At 34.8% G+C, this 17,052-nt stretch overlaps 3 protein-coding genes across 3 annotated transcripts; all 3 read left to right on the forward strand.

Annotated features, from left to right (window-relative positions):
• Nucleotides 1–1,059: 1,059 nt before the first annotated feature.
• LOC104894972 (AP2/ERF and B3 domain-containing transcription factor RAV1-like) lies at nt 1,060–2,461 on the forward strand. Its single transcript, XM_010681362.4, has one exon. It carries the CDS (start codon nt 1,292–1,294, stop codon nt 2,174–2,176), a length of 885 nt encoding a protein of 294 aa, XP_010679664.2. The 5' UTR covers nt 1,060–1,291; the 3' UTR covers nt 2,177–2,461.
• Nucleotides 2,462–9,493: 7,032 nt separating this feature from the next.
• On the forward strand, nt 9,494–10,228 carry LOC104895011 (AP2/ERF and B3 domain-containing protein Os01g0141000). Its single transcript, XM_010681406.2, has one exon. The coding sequence runs from the start codon at nt 9,494–9,496 to the stop codon at nt 10,226–10,228; it is 735 nt and encodes a 244-aa protein (XP_010679708.2).
• A 1,238-nt stretch (nt 10,229–11,466) lies between these two features.
• Nucleotides 11,467–16,878, forward strand: LOC104894973 (hypothetical protein). The gene is made up of 3 exons (XM_010681363.4): nt 11,467–12,242; nt 13,506–13,693; nt 15,892–16,878. Exons 1-3 carry the CDS (start codon nt 11,627–11,629, stop codon nt 16,663–16,665), a joined length of 1,578 nt encoding a protein of 525 aa, XP_010679665.1. The 5' UTR covers nt 11,467–11,626; the 3' UTR covers nt 16,666–16,878.
• The last annotated feature ends 174 nt before the right edge of the window (nt 16,879–17,052 follow it).

Raw genomic sequence — 17,052 nt, forward strand, 5'->3', positions numbered from 1 at the left:
ATCATAATTCAATCAAATTTGAAAATAATGAAATTATTTATTAATATTAATATTTGTATATATTTTTAATTCATTTTAAAGATTTTATGTAACAATAATGACTAATTTCAATGATTAAATAATTTTGAAAAAAAATTCTCATGCCGGCCCGTCAACCCGGTCCAGCCCACCAGACAAGAACAGTGAAAACCTGTAACAGATCGGTGTGGGCCAAGATTTTTCAGCCCGCGGACCAGCCGGCCGCCTAACCCATGAATTTCACGGTCCGGTCCTAGGTCGTGAAACTCAGCCCAGCCCACTATGGCCCACGGTCCGGCCCGCCCAACCCGCACCAGTGGCCATCACCAGGAATAGTTGACTTAAATGCTTCCTAATACACAAATTTGACTATCAATATCTTTAATATTTATTAGTTGAAAATATAAAAGGTTAATATTTTGAAAATATATAAAGACAGATCTAATACATTTATACAATAATATTAAATTTATATGATAATAATTAAACAGGGTGAAAGTGAAATATGTTAATAGTAAAAAAATTAAATTATTACAATTTTCAAAATATTTCCTTCGTTCTTTTCTAACTATAACGTTTCCCTAATTTGGTAGTTTTACATTAATTAAAAACATTTCGTTTTTTGGTAGTATTTTTTCTTTATCTCTCTTCTACGATCATATGATCATATGGATCCTACTTTTTATCTGTTTCTATGTTTATCTTCTTCAAATGAGTTTTTTTGAAAATGTGTCAATTAAATATGTTACAATTATTATAGAACGGAAGAAGTAGAGAGTAAGGAGTTGTGTATAAAGAAACGACAACCACAAGCTACACTCTTTCCATGAAAAAATCTTGTGGTTGCTAATTGCGATAACTCTATTTGCAATAATTTTAAATGAGATATCTGTCTCTCTTTTTTCAATTTGCCCTAAAATTTAATGATAACGAGACAAGAATGTTCCAATCAAGCCAAGTGGATGATTGTCCAAAGTTTAGGGTTTTGAGTAACCACTGTCCTGTATTCGAATCCGGTGGGCTAATTCATCCGGTCCAACGTAGAGGATGAAGTCCAAATTTCCTCCTATATTAATTATATATACATATACCTTATTTGACCAGCTATCTCTCCCAAATTAAACATCTTTCATTATTTCTCCCATCATAAGTTTATACTCTTATTGATCAATTTCATATCCTACATATATATGTTACATATAGGTGATGTGGTGCTACTATTACTATAACCCGTGAGTTTACAACCAAATCAAAAGATTTATACCATCAATTCATGGAGTGTCAACAATCAGTTTCTTCTCTTACTACCTTTTCTAATTCTTATTCCTCAACACACACTAAGAAATTTCAATTTTCAGCTTGCCAATACAAAGGAGTAGTCCCCCAGCCCAACGGCCGATGGGGGGCTCAACTCTACGAGGGTAACAAACGGGTTTGGATTGGAACATTCGACCGCCGAGAGGTTGCTGCTCGAGCCTATGACACGGCCGTGATTCGCTTCCGTGGTCCACACGCAGCCACCAATTTTTCCATATGTCATTACAGTGTGCTGCAGCTAGAGTTTTTAGCCTCACTTTCCAAGCCACGGGTTATAGACATGCTTCGGACCAACACTTATCATGACGAGCTTGCACGCTTCATGCGGGCTCGCTGCGCCAAGAACCGTAGAAGACGGTTAGGCCAAGAGGAACCAATGGAGGAGGATATGATGAGTCAAGACTCTAGCCGAGAGTGGGTGTTCGAGAAGGTGGTCACGCCAAGCGATGTTGGCAAGCTCAACCGTCTCGTGATACCTAAGCAGTATGCTAAGAGGTATCTTCCTGTAATCACTGCAGACGAGGATGTGGGTGGGATAATGTTGAGATTTGAGGATGAAAAAAGAGAGAAAATATGGAGGTTTAAGTATTGTTACTGGAAGAGTAGTCAGAATTATGTGTTAACTAAAGGGTGGGGGGAGTTTGTTAAAGATAGAGGTTTGAGATGTGGTGATGTTGTTAGGTTTTATACTTCAATGGGTGCTGATAAGCGATTCTACATTGACACCATTTCCAAGGCTTCTGCTAAACTGATTAATGACAATGGCTCCGCAAGCTCTAAGATGTTGAGGTTGTTTGGGGTTGATATAGTTTGTCCGATGGTATCTGCTACTGCTTGCTAAGAGTATAATTAGGGGTGCTCATCATACAAGTGTACATGTAGTCCATAGAGAAGTGCTAATAAGATCATCTTCATTATGATCAGTGCTCACTAAGCTAGTTGCCTAGTTCAACCCACCTTAGCTTATCCTTTCTCCCCCACGCCCCGGGGGCTTGTGTAGGTTAGTTGTCGATCGGCTTGATTGGGGCCATGTGTAGGTGGTTATTGGTTACAAAAAGTGTTCATGTATATAAGTACAATGGTAATGAATACAAAAAAGAAGAGCATTCTTTAATTTTAATTTTTATATATTGAATGTATGTATTTGAACAATAATATCATTAGAAAACTTATCAATTCCTACCTATATTCAATAAATCAATACTGGTGCTTCATGTGGGATTTCGTTGAATTCTTTTGCCCAAAAACAACGTTATGACGTACAAATAATTAAAACTATGATGTCAGTCTTCATGATGTCATTGTGGTTTATAACAAGAAAATAAAGTAATAGTCATATACAAGTGCCTCATGTGAAATTTCATTGGATTCTCTTGCCCAAAAACTACGTTATAGCGCATAATTTTATTCATGATGTCATTCTTCATGATGTCATTCTGATGGCTTTGGTTTCTAGCTAGAAGGTAACAATAATGAACGAGAAGTGTTTGAAGGTATAGCAATAATAGTCAGTCAGAATATGACCTATTGAAAAAAAATATCAAAAAAATTTCATTTATTTTAAGCAAAATCGGCCTCAACACCATAAAGTATGACTAGTGCACCCAACAAGACAAATTTTGACAAGTAATATTCAAAACACCAACTATATGTCTAGGTGCAACGCATATCATAAATGTCGCAGAACCACCATTTTCTCGCCAGAGATGGTGAATCTTCATGAATTATTATTTTTTACGGCAAACTATAACTGGGGTGCATGTAGCACCACAATTTTTGGATTCCGAAATATCATGAACTATTGGACTTGGAACAGCGCGTATCATTAATGATACCAGAGGTAAGTTTTTTCCCTTTATTTGTTGCCTCAAGCTCCCGTTTTTAGCTTTTGGTGCCTTCATTTCCGTTTCAAGCTCCATATTTTTTCTATACACATCATTGCCAGTTTTAATTTTGCCTACTAGGGGGGCCAAAAAACTTACCTCCAGACTCCAGTATCGATCATTAATGATACACACTGCACCAAGTACAATAGTTCATGATATTTTGACTACTGGCCAAAGTTTTTGGTGCTACATGCATTCAAGACATAGTTTGGGGTGTTAAGGGCAAGTAAAGGAGGGAAATTGAAAAAAAAAACTAATGAGGATTCGCCGTTTTCGACAGGAAAATAGAGCTTAGGCGTCATTTATCATACACGATGCACCATTATCGGTGGTGTTTTTGGCTACTAGTCAAAGTTTATGGTATTGAGTGCACCCACACGATAGTTTATGGTATTGAGGTCATTTTTTTCTTTATTCGACTGTGTATTAGTATAGGGTTAAAACAATGATATTTTAGAGGTCAATATTCGATTGAAATCAACAAGCTAAGATGTCGCATGAATTCTCTTCTTATGATCTTATGTATTGGTGAAAAAATGTCGTCAGAATTATATTAGTAAGATTTACTTATATGCATGCTTTCTAAACACCCCCCCCCCCCCAAAAAAAAAAAAAGATTTACCTATATAAAAGTGAAGTTGGAACATAAATAAATAGCTAGAGTGAGCACTAGTATTTTAAGAAAGTTTATGTGATAAATGAAAATTGAACCTTGTACTTGTATTCATATAATTACTAGTTACTACAAAATTAGATTTGTGTCTTGCTCTTTAAAGTTTGATATAATTCTATTATGGTGTATAATGGATAACAATAAGTGAAATGAATATGAAAGTAGGATATATAATATAATTGAGATTATGAATTGTGATAATCAAAAGTCCAACAGATCAGAGAAGTCCCCAGATCGATCATGGGCAAGAACCAACGCCAGGAGATATTGAGTGATATTATATTTTATTGAGATAGAAGCACTTGTATTATTGCCCTAGCATATACTATCATATATACCTCAATTTCTTAGGTTGACATTTTTATACATACACACAGGTGTATGTGAAATAAAAAACATTGACAGTGTAAAATTGTTTTAGAAACAAGTAAAGCATCCCTTTCTTTTGATTCTTCCACAACGTGGGATTTCTCAGATTTTTTGAGCTATTTTAGTGGAACAAGAAGCAGTTTTTTGGTTGTGCAAAACTAGTTTAGTTGTATACTATTTGGCAATAATTAGCAAGTGTTTATTATCTATTAGTTTTAATGCCATGTATACCCCTTCTGCATGTAGTATATAAAACTGTTTGGTACAAATTTATGGTTCATGTGTCATAAGCGAGAATAGGCGTCCATAGACTCAGACCATAATGCTATTGAAATTGTGTGTTCAATTCTACTTTGAAATTTTGGTATACAAGGAACTTTCTTTGGCAAGACTACTTACAAGTTACAAGTTACAAGTCCATCACTTCAAAAGGATTTTTCAAAATCAATTTGAATTATCAATAAAAAAAATGAAGTAGCAGTCAATATTCAGAAATCAAAGTGAATGAAGGAAAATCTTATCCATGCATGCATGTTATGTAACATATACATATATTAGAATGTTAATCTTAGCTTCCAAGGTTTTGAATTTTATTAAAAACCTAATTGTTTCACTTTTTACTTTCGCCAACTTTAAGGGTGTATTCTTTTTACTTTATAAAAATAAATTTTACGTCTTATGAGCTCTTATCAAGTTTAAAAATGAATTTTAGTTCAGATAAATTAACGTGAATAGAACGCATGTCCTAAATGAATGAAAAACGAATTTGCTATATATAATAGATAAAGAAGAAATATAGTTTTTTTCGAGAGGAGAGATAACACAACTTAGTAATACACTTAAAACATTCTATCAAGATATATGATAGTTTACATTAGTAATACACTTAAAACATTCTATCAAGATATATGATAGTTTACATTTTTACATACTATAGAGAGGTTGATAGCTAGCAGAGCTTTTTTAAAATGATCAATATTTATAATAACTTATTCAAAATTTCTACTAGTAAAGGTAATTAATACTTATATATTATTATTGATTAAATTGATTTTCATTGATTAGAACTTCACTTATTTTGCTAATTTATATATTTTAATGAGCTTATTTTAATAAGTTCTAAAGATAACAAACTCTTAGTTGTCATCAAAATCTTACTGATCACTTCTAAAATATATCTTTATAGGAGAATTTCGCTTGTACACTTCTAATCTTTTCAATTAAGTCACTTTCATATAATTTAGACTATTAATACCTTGAATTATATTTTAGTAAAATCTATAAAAAAGAAAATTGATATTTTGAATCATACATTAAAGTGATTATATCAATATATGTTATGGTATTGATATAATTGATAATATACTGTCAAAATTTTCTAATAATAATCACAAATTAAAGTCTATCTAAAATATAAAGGGGTTGATATATATAGAGTTTAATTCGGCAAAAATAGTTGTTTTGGTAATTGCTCATTTTTGTAGTAGCTGTTTGCGATTAGATGGTAATTGTTAGAGATTAGCTATTAAAATAATTTTCAAATCAAGTAACGTTTAATAAAAGTAGTTGTGGTATTAATGATAAAACAAAATACAAACTATATTTTACTTCGTAAACTACTTTAAAACAACTATATTAAAAACTACTTTATTTTAAGATATTTATACTAATATATTTAAAATCGTTTCTAAGCAAGGAACAGTATCACACGCCGCTTTCTCTAAGCGTTCCTATAACAAAAATAACATATAACTAAAGGCGTACATATTAAATTTACTCTCATAGCCAAGGTTTTTCCTAAGGTGTTTGATCTTATCTTTGAAAGGGAAAATATCCCGGACAAGAAATAGTATAGTTGGGATATGGTTGGTTAAAAATGAAGGTAAAATGAAGAGGCGGCCAATGAAAGACCAGATGTTGCCGTCAAATCGTCTGGTATTGAATCTGTTTCGCACATTGAAGTTTAAAGACTTTAATCACAAGGGGGATGCATTGATAGACAAGATTCAAGGTACTTCTTTTTTGCTAGATTATATTGATCGATCAACTTCTGCTTCTGCCAACTTGCATCGCAATATGCGCATTTTCTGAGTGTCCTAGCAAGTTGGTGCCATTTTCTGATCAGTGTCGTAGCAAGTTGGTGCAATTCTTTTAATCTAGATAGCTAATATAGCACATGAAATCACGCAGAATGAATAATGCATGCATGATCCAGAAAAGAAAGCATAATGTTTATCTACATGAGTCATGACTACATTTTAGATAGCTATTAACAAGTAACAACTCTGAACTCTACTCCCTTTATCTTTGGGTGTGTGCACTGCCACATGAAAATTATAAATTGTGTTAGAACATATACTTTATTTTTGTCAGTTAAATTTTGTGTAAAAATTAATGAATTTGTTGAATAGTTTGGATATTCTTTTTCTTTCATTTGTTGAAGTATTAGCTAGTTCATGATCCTAATTTTATTATATTAGTTTTTTGACACGCCATCTTATTTCAGAAGTGACAAGAATCAAGGTTGACCTATTTGGTTGGAGGTCTCTTTTCACCCTTGTGACAAGGATTTGATTCTTCCTTATAAATAAATTGAGATTCCTAAATCCTCCTTTACAGGAAATATTTATTATCTTACGTTGAAAAAAAAAAACTCACTAACTCACCACATCTACTTTCTATTAACATAACATTTATTAAGCAAACAATCATGTAATTATAATTAATCCACATAGATTTGAAATGTAGTTAGTATTAGATATTAATCAAGAAAATTCTCCATATTAGTAGAAATTAGATCATGTAATTATAATATCTAGAGTAATCTAGGAAAATATCCATGAAAATGTCTACTTAGAAAAATCTAGATATCTTTCTAGAATGATGTATAATAATATCTAGCCTAGGGAAAGTCCTAGAAAAGTCCTAAGAGAAATCTAGATGTAAAAATCCTAGAAAAATCTAGAGGATGCACAAGTTTTCTTACCACACCTATAAATAGGTAATGGTGTAAGCCTTGAGGATGTATGAAAAAAAATCACAAATAATGAAAAAGCCTACCGTTTCCCACAAACAATCTCTCCCTTTATTACCATCAAACAACAACACTCTTTGATCAAAAACATCTCTTAAGCATAAAAGTTCACTACTACTTCCGCTCAAGCTTCTTACGTTTGGTGTCCGAGCCATTAATCCAATCCTCCACTACATTATACAAATTATTATACTCCCATAAAAATTTATATACTAAACACAAAATAAATCAACTCCCTTAAATTAAAACCAAACACCACATAAATTAAAATGTCTTCTCCAAACACTTTAACTCAACCACATTAACTACCCCCAAATAAATTGGGTACCTACATTTAAGGGAGAAAAATATCAACAATGGTCTATTCAAATGAAATCTATATTTATCTCACAAGATTTGTCGGGGTTAGTGCAAAATGGTTATGAACAACCAAATTATTTGATCCAAGAAGCTATAATAGATGTTGGCTCTGTTTGGCAAAATAACAACTCTAATATAAGAAAATGATAAAAATATATTTATCTTAATCATGTTTAACATGCTCATGATATACCCAGATCTATAATAGATGTTGGCTCTGTTTGGCATTAATAGCAGAAAATAAACTAAAACTCATAAGTTAACTAAAACTGATAAAATAAAACTGAAACTAATAAGGTGCTGGAACTGATAAGGTAACTGAAATTGATAAAATAAAACTGAAACTAATAAGGTGCTGGAACTGATAAGGTAACTAATAAGTTTAACTGTTTGGCAAAATTAGTTGATTAATTTGATAAATTAGTTTGGCAAAATTAGTTATAAAAATTTTGGAAAGATTTTTCGAAATTTCAGTCACCTAATTTTGAAAAGGTAGATTTTTTAACTTATCATTTAAGTCATTTTAGCGCTCAAACACTACTAATCATCTATCTATATATATCAAAAGGCGTGCGTGACAATGTATACACACCAGTGGCACTTTTGTTACTCCACTAGAATTGTCCAATGTGTACATAAGTGATTTCAATTAACAAAAGTAAAATTATCTTGTAACAAGATTTGAACCCGTGCGTGATCTCTTGCTATTATACATGACATAATTACCAAGTTCGGAAACACAATACCAACCTGAGACAACGCTCGGGCCCAAATGCTAATTTTAGCACCTAAAATATTTTAGCACATTATCATTTAAGGTAGTTAAAATGCTTCTCCAAAGAGAGTCGTTCTGTTATATTTAGAAGTCAATGTAAACGAAATTCATTGTCCCGTTTCAGATAATGGACTATATTTGTTGAATACTTACTAGAAAACCGTAATTCCGTAAATCTTGACTATATTCATCACTGACTATTTGTTATAAAATTAGGTGGCATTTGGTATGATTAATGGAAATGGAAAAGATTTTAATTAGGAGGGAAAATGAAAATAATAATTATTAACTTTATTAGTAGTTGTTTGGTATTCTAATGGAATGGAGGAATGGAAAAGGTTTATGATTGAGGAATGAAACGTAATTTATTTCCACTTGTTTGATAAGGGTAACAAATGGGGGGATTGTGGATCCCTCTGAAAACCGGTATTTGTTACTTAACACTCCTACCAAACAATTAGAAATGAAAACGATTATTTAAATCCGTTTCCTCTATCAAATCTTTTTTATACCAAACACGCTCTCAGTGGATAACCGTGATAAAAAGCCGACTCTTGACTACATTTAGACACGAGAAAGGCGTGAATCTTAGGGTTTATTATCTCCTCATTTTTGAAAGTTTGAAACTATTTTCTTTGATATCATTGCATAGCATTATCATTATATAGATCCCATTGATCTGGAAACAATTTCCTCATTTCTTCCTATATATAACATGATGACATCCCATGATTGGTTATCATGCTTAACAACACCAAATTATAAATTATTCCGCACTTCTCTTAGTTCCAACAATGGAACCTCAAGTATAATTTCATTATCATAAATCTCTGATCATGTATTATAATCCTTCCTCTCTCACAATCTCTTCTACATCTACTGAAGACTCAACACCAACGAAGAAACAACCGCAACCGCAACCGCAACCACAACCGCGTTACAAATACAAAGGGATAGTCCCCCAACCCAACGGTCGTTGGGGTGCGCAACTCTACCAAGATAATAAACGAATTTGGATCGGAACATTCGACTGTCAACACGTAGCTGCTCACGCCTATGACATGGCTGCCATTCGTTTTCGTGGGACGCAAGCACTAACAAACTACCCGCTTCGTCACTACGATAAGCCTCAACTACACTTCCTTGCTTCTCACTCTAAGGTCCGGATCATAGACATTCTCCGGAACCAAACATATGAAGAAGAACTCACTCGTTTCATGCGATCACGCACTAAGGCCATCCGCGCAAGGCGGATGGCCCCGGACTTTGAGCAGAACTTAGTAGCTCGTGAGCGGTTGTTTGAGAAGGTTTTAACACCAAGCGATGTAGGGAGGCTCCATCGCTTGGTGATCCCTAAGCACTATGCTAGGTGTTACCTTCCCGTGATTGTCGACATCCGAGGGATAATGTTGAGTTTTGAGGATGAAAGAAGAGAGAAAATATGGAGGTTTAAGTGTTGTTACTGGAAAAGTAGTCAGAATTATGTGTTAACTAAAGGGTGGGGGGAGTTTGTTAGAGATAAGGGTTTGAGACCTGGTGATAGTGTTGTTTTTTATACTACATTAGTGGGTTCTGATTTACGGTTTTCCATTGATACCATGTTTAAGCAGCATGATGTTGAAGAGATTAGTGATAGTGGTAATGGTAGTAATGGTGATCATGAGGTGGAATTAGTATTCAGGTCCAAGTTTCTGAGGTTATTTGGAGTTGATATCTGTCCATTCATACCAACTAGTATTAGTAGCAGTTGGTGTGATGGAAAAGGCCAAAGGATTACCTCCTCTGTTTTTTTATAAGTGACACGTGTTCGTTTAGCAAAATGTCACAATAAGTAATACATAGCTCAAATTAGTAAAAATACTTCTAATTTGTTACATCTTTTTCATCATTTAATTGTTTTACCTAATTATTTTATCCAATACTCAAATTTGATTGGTTAAACAAGTGGTTTCCAATTAACTTTCTTTCTCTAAGCTCCTTGTATTGCTCCACTTTCTATTTGTGTCACTTATTAAAAAATTGGAGGAAGTATTTGATAAACAGTAGTGTTGCATGTAAAATCTCAAAAAGTGAAATTTATTTCAGAAAAAATAGGATGTATATATATACTTCCTCTGTTCTAAACGCTTCTCTTTTTATGTGATAGTTTTGTGGGAGAATTAAACGTTTCATTTATGTCAAAACGGAGTAAGTATATAAAAATGTTGGCGGAAAGCTACAAGTAAATTCTTTACTTTATTTGCAAAATTTTTGAACTACATATATAGTAGAATACAAGTCCATTAATTAGTTGCTTAAAATGGGAAAGATGGAATATGTGGTACGTTTTACTTCTTAATCAATTAGTGTATAGGATGTATAGTTGAATTAACCTTATATTTCAAGCGTGATTAATTATCTCCTCTGATAATTACACCCCTACACTAGCTTGTTCTCAAATTTATCTACCTTTGGGGGAAATTACCGAACATTTCACAGTATATAAAATCAACAAAATTTCTCTCTTGTACACTAGTCTTTGTACATTTTCCGAAGGTTGCCAATGTCATCTTTGGAATTCTTCCACGCTAATGTTTCTCATGGGATAATACTAATCATACAAGTAAGCTTAATGTTAATTCTTGCGGGGGTACTCTTTGCTTAACTAATTATGTTCTCTAGGCTGAACTTAGGACATGTTTAAAATGTCTTGAATTCTTGTAATACTCCATTTAATGCATTCTAATCTTCATGTTTGTTATGGACACGTTGCTTAAATGGACTACAACATCTTTCCTAAATTGGTCATCACTCATAGTCATGACAACTTTTCCTTTTGTAGTACAGTGTCATTTCATCTAAGCCAATATCTCAAGAAAATACGGAAAAAAAACTTTATCTACCCATCGGATAAACTAATCACCATTAATAAAAATTTATTTAGAGTTATAATAATGGGATTTAACTATTAGTAGTATTGTCTACACGGTGAATAGGTGTAGGCGTGTAGCAATCTCCTGAAAACACTAATAATGGGTAATGAGGCGATTAAAGTTAAGCAGAAGTTGCCTTGAATATCCCTTTCCGTATTCCAAGTTTAATCATCGAGTGGTCGATGCTGAGCTGACTCTCCTATCTTCTTCTCTCACTTTCTCTCTCATCTAAATTCAAACACACTCCTCCTTTCTCTCTCCTCTGTAAGAACAAACAAAACAATGTCATGGCTAGTTAACACCATCGCAAACTCTCTCAAACTAGACGACGACGATGAAGAAGAAGTAAAACACACCACCTCCAAAAACTCCGCAGAAATACACCCCTTGCAAGCTCAAAACCTTAACAATGGCGACGATCAACAAATGCACTCCTCTGATCCTTCCTCACCGTCCGATCACCAAACCAATACTCCTCGAGGTGTTAAAGATGACCTCTCCGAGTTCTCCCAAACCCTAACTCGTCAATTTTGGGGCGTCGCGTCGTTTCTTGCTCCTCCTCCGCAGATCTCCGATCGCGATCCGCAAACGGATAATTCCGACCGAAACTCCGGCGATCTTGCCGGAATTACTGGAATTCGTAACGATTTGTCGGAAATTGGCGGGAGATTTCGGTCCGGAATTTCGAAGTTATCGACTAATAAAGCTGTTTCCGAGTTTTCAAAGATCGCTTCGAATATACTTCAGTTCGCATCGGAGGAGGATTTGTCGATTGAGGAGTATGCTCAACGAGGTGTTGTTGGAGTTACTGAAGAGGTTGTGGCATTTGCTAGTGATGTTGCTATGCATCCTGAGACTTGGATTGATTTTCCTATGCCTGATGATGACGAGGATGAAGGTACAATTTATTTTAATTTCCTTTCATGTTTTTTAGTATTCTGTTACAAGTTCTGTGAACTGTTAAATTGCCAATGGTATTTTAGTTTTGGTGAAGATTACTGGTTTCAGAGTAGAGCGCTAGTGAATAGTGTTGTAGTTGATTGAATTCCTTGCTGGTTGTGATAGTAATTGTCATTTTGTTCGAAAATGTGGTGTCGTAAAGGACCATAGTTTAAATATACGTTGTGATGTCAATTTTCATGTTGTGACTAGTGTTGTACTCCTATATGATTGAATTTTTTGTTGGCATGTTCAAAAATGTGGTGTGGTAAATTAATGCTTCTGATTTCTAAATTATTGAGCAAATGTATCTCATTGGACTGGATTTTTTGTTGTAAAGGACAATGGCCATTTTATTCTTTTCAGTTTGTTGTGGAGAGGAGATTTTATGTCTACTTCTTTAATTTTGGGAGATGGACAATGTGGCTATATGTCTTGAAGGTTTTGTATTTTTGTTTGTGTGGAAAATGATTCTGACGTGTCTGTTGATCTTGGGTCGTTGTTCAGAAATCTTCCTTAACGCAGGGAAGAACTTGATGGGTTCAAAGCATATTTTTGGCAATACCCTCATTGGACAGTATTCTTGGTTGTAGAGGACAAAGGTCATTTCATTATGTTCAAGATTGTTGTGAAAGGAGGTGTTATGTTGAATCCTTGATTTTGAGGTGGTGGACAAGGCTATTTTATCTTGAAGGAGTATAATATCTTCATGTGAGAAATGATCCGGATGACCCTGTTGATCTAGGGTAGTTTTCCAGAATTTTTTATTAACATGGGATGAGCTGGATTGATTGAAGGCAATGCTTGCATTTGTCGTTGCATCTTTCTCCCCATAAGCTGACACTTAGATGAAGAACCATTTATTAATCTTGAGTTCTGTATCTAAGACTTAGGTTGTATTTTCTCTGAATATTTTTTCCTTTGTTCTAATTTAGTTGCAAAATGGGGGGGCATAGGTGAGAAGAAAGAAAGAGAGAGATAAAAAGGAAACCTTTATGATGAGGAGAGAGAGAGAAAAATAATATCCAAAAGTAGGAAGTGTTGCAACTTAAAGAGAACGGAGGAAGTATCTAGTTGTCATTCAGTTTTCCGTTTTTTTCCTCATCTCTAGTTCTACATTGTGCTTCTTTACAGAAGGTTTAGGGACTAGAGTTCTAATGTTTTTGTATTTCAACATATCCTGGGCATCACAATTCACAAAGTCTTCTGCTTTTGTTTCCAGATTTTGACTTGTCAGATGCTCAGCAAGAACATGCATTGGCTGTTGAACGTCTTGCACCTGAACTGGCCGCCCTTAGAACTGAACTTTGCCTGGGCTACATGAGTGAGGGCTCCTTTTGGAAAATTTATTTTGTGCTTGTGCATCCCAGACTTAGCAGACAGGATGCTGAAGTCTTGGCTACACCACAGGTATTTTTTTTTTATCATCAAATTATTTGGTATGCTGTTGAGCTAATTACAACTTTACTATCTACGAGTTCGTATGTTGTTTTGAGAAATGGAGTTGAATTTAAATGCTTCTTGTTAAGACCCTTCAGAAATCAGAAACCATGTGTCATTGTCATCTCGTTTTTGGTACGGTGGTTGGGAAAAAGTACTTTATTAGACCTTTTAACGCTTAGTGTAATCAATTATATAAGTAGTGGAACAAGCTAGGTAAATCAAGGACAAGGAAAAAGGGCTTTTCTTGTAATGGATATCGATCTGGGATCCTCATCTAATTGCTTTATTTTACCTATCTTTTGTATTTAACTAGCAGCATCCGTGGAATTAGCTCCATATATATGTGTTTGATCTCCCTCTGAATTGATACCTCTGCTTGGAAATAGAGTAATAGACCTTGAGAGTGAGCCTGAGATCATGAGTGTTGAGAGAGAAAGGGAGTGGACAAGAATTTGAGTTCCATAATAACCACCAGCAAAAGTCTGGAAAAGCTATGGTGTTGAGAAGTTAGGGTATATGTATAATCAGAGGCTGTTTCAGCGCACCCTTGAATAAAACAGATTTAGCAATTAAGATTTGAAGCACTTCAACTGGTCTAGTTGAACTATTGTAGTATTAGTAGAGTAGTAGTTGGTATAAAGATTATGGTGCTAGGCATAATTATGAACATCATAAAAGCATGATATATGATCTCTGTTCTACTAGAAAGCATCACGAAAAATTATTCTCCTTTTGATCCTAGTATATCCTAGCTCGAGCCACATCCTTGCTAGCCCCAAGTCATGCTTGATTACCTCGCTCGTCACCACAATGCCAAACTGAAACTGACTGATATACCAATTGGCATAACTGAATCTTGAATAAGCTTTTATATTCGCTTTGGCTCTAAGCTGTAACTAAAATTAAGTATATTTCTGTTTGGGTATTGCAACAGTTCAGTCCTTTTTTCAGAGTCTTGGGTTGATGTTTTGAATTCGGTTTTGTTGAACACTTGGGGTTCATGGCTTTTCAATTCTTTTTAGCTGCTGTAGCTTTGAATATTTGCATTTTAAAAAATTTGCAATCTGGTTTTGCTGTCCCCTTCTTGAGGATATTTTATGCTTTAAACAGGGTATTTGATCCGTGCCAAGTACCCTTCTTTTGTTATCTCTGTGGTGCACTTGTTAGCATCTAGTTTTGACTTCTGTACGCAATAAAGTTTTTGCAGTTTGTGTGTAACTAAATAAGTAAGAGAATTGACCTCACTCTTACAATGAAAAAAGGCTATTGAAACACCTCTCTCGTCAATACTGTTGCACCTGATGTGCCTCTGATCTGTTCTACTTTTTCTGCTGTGTTGCCTTGATTACCCCTCCCTCCACTAAAGGTTTTGTTGAACAAAGATTGAGAGACCTGTTACCTAAAGGGCTCCACAGAGAACTTCGTCATTTTGTTCAATATCAACATTAATGGCACAAACATGGGTTTATGTGCTTAATTTTAAGGGTCATACACTCACAAGTCTCTTCCAAACCTGCAGAGGAAGGTCACTAGAAATTGAGGTTAAGCCTCCTATGGTTTATTCAGATCTGTCTATGATTCTAGGCTAGGTGAATCATCCAGTAAACTTAACTATTTGAGAATAACCTTGTTAATTTCTAAGGCAGTCATCCATCCATATGCAAATGAAGGATGTATTACGATTTAGTCAGTAACATCGAAGAACCTCTTCCATATTATGTGCGAGTTGGATATTGGCAAAATTGAGCTACCTGTAAATACAGAGCTTGTGCTACTGCAGTACTGCTATCCGTTGCAGTTTTTATCATGCCGTTTTTTTATCTTTAAAGGAAAAATGGTTTGTAAACCGTTACTGAACATTTTTGCTATGTGGATATGTTTGAGAATCTATGCTTAGTCTACGTCCTTTGCTTGGTTTCCGGCTGTTAAAGAATGCTTTATACGTTGTCAATGTATTTTGTGTTATATCCCAACATGACAGCATTTAACTGTTGACTGAGAGTTCCCATTGATCTCTTGAAGAACTCTTTTTAACGCACTTCCCCTCATGGAACGGTAACAGAACTACTGGGAAGATCATGGGAGATTTCCCTATCATTCTACTTTACTTGACGAATTAACATGTGTTACTACTATCATACTGACACTTGATTCTGTTTCTACAGATTATGAGAGCCAGGGCAATGTTAACCCAAGAGCTCCATAGCCGTGGTAAATCAAGGTCAGCTGACTCCAGAAATGTGAAGGAGTCTGTTAATGCCACCGAGATGTCATGTGAAGATCATCTGTCTGTTCCAGTAGCTGATCGGTCCGAATATATTCCAGTTGAGATATCAGCTGTTGAGCCAGCCTCATCTGCAGAGCCGGTGGTAGATTTGGAAATTGATAAACACCCAGTCACTACCACTGATATTCTGGTTGTTGACAAGGCGGTTGTTAACGAAGTTTCTAAGAAGCAGGCAGAAAGTGACGGTGCGACATCCAACACCAATAAAAGTGATGGTATTGGTAAGGCAATTGCTGAGGAAGTTTCAGTGAAACAAGTGATCATCATGAAGCCAACACCAGACACCTCTACTTCTAAAAACATATATCACAGAGATGAAGACGATGTAGATGATTGGCTTAAAGAAGATAGTGCTGAAGGAGGCTCAATTAAGGGAACTTCCTATCAACTAGGAGAGGACGACGATGTATCATTTAGTGACCTTGAAGAGGATGATGATGTTCCCACAAGTTATGCTAAGGCTGGGAACCCCAGTTCTTCTGCTAAAGAATCTAGTGATTGGATTCAACTAAGCAGCCGATCAGCCGATTCTTCGAAGGATGTTAATGCAAAAAGTAAAGATGGTTTTGTATCTAACAAGGTGAGTTCCCAAAATCTAGAGAATAAGGAATCTAATGACTGGCTTGATGTTGAAGATATTGATGATGCTTAAATGTTTGTTGCCATTGCAATTTATATCTTTTCTTTTAAGATATTGGGCACTGTGTGCTATTCCCTGTTTTCTGCTGTCTATGGTTTAACTGGTTCGCATGGCTGTCCTACGCTCCTATGTAAATATTGTATTTTCAATTCAGGAATTAGTTTAAGTGGAATAACGCTTTCTATGAGATGTTATATAAAATTGTCAATATTAATGCTTGTTGTACATCATTGCTCTAAAATCCTTGTGTTTTGAGTTGTGAAAATTCCAGTTTGCATACACTCGGTCCACAATAAGCTATTGTTTATGCCTGCATAAATTACTCTTTTCTGTTTTTGATTGCATATTTTTGATCTCTACAAAATTATGCTTTTGTATGTTTAAGTGATTGTGATACTT

This window comes from Beta vulgaris, chromosome 6, assembly GCF_026745355.1.
Source record: "Beta vulgaris subsp. vulgaris cultivar EL10 chromosome 6, EL10.2, whole genome shotgun sequence".
Classification (NCBI taxonomy): domain Eukaryota; kingdom Viridiplantae; phylum Streptophyta; class Magnoliopsida; order Caryophyllales; family Amaranthaceae; genus Beta; species Beta vulgaris.

What these genes read in the sequence shown, in the direction of transcription:
- LOC104894972 (XM_010681362.4), top strand. Translation starts at nt 1,292, where the DNA reads ATGGAGTGTCAACAATCAGTTTCTTCTCTTACTACCTTTTCTAATTCT.
- LOC104895011 (XM_010681406.2), top strand. Translation starts at nt 9,494, where the DNA reads ATGGCTGCCATTCGTTTTCGTGGGACGCAAGCACTAACAAACTACCCG.
- LOC104894973 (XM_010681363.4), top strand. Translation starts at nt 11,627, where the DNA reads ATGTCATGGCTAGTTAACACCATCGCAAACTCTCTCAAACTAGACGAC. An exon ending in TGATGATGACGAGGATGAAG is followed by an intron (nt 12,243 to 13,505) that starts GTACAATTTATT and finishes TTTTGTTTCCAG; the next exon opens with ATTTTGACTTGTCAGATGCT. An exon ending in AAGTCTTGGCTACACCACAG is followed by an intron (nt 13,694 to 15,891) that starts GTATTTTTTTTT and finishes CTGTTTCTACAG; the next exon opens with ATTATGAGAGCCAGGGCAAT.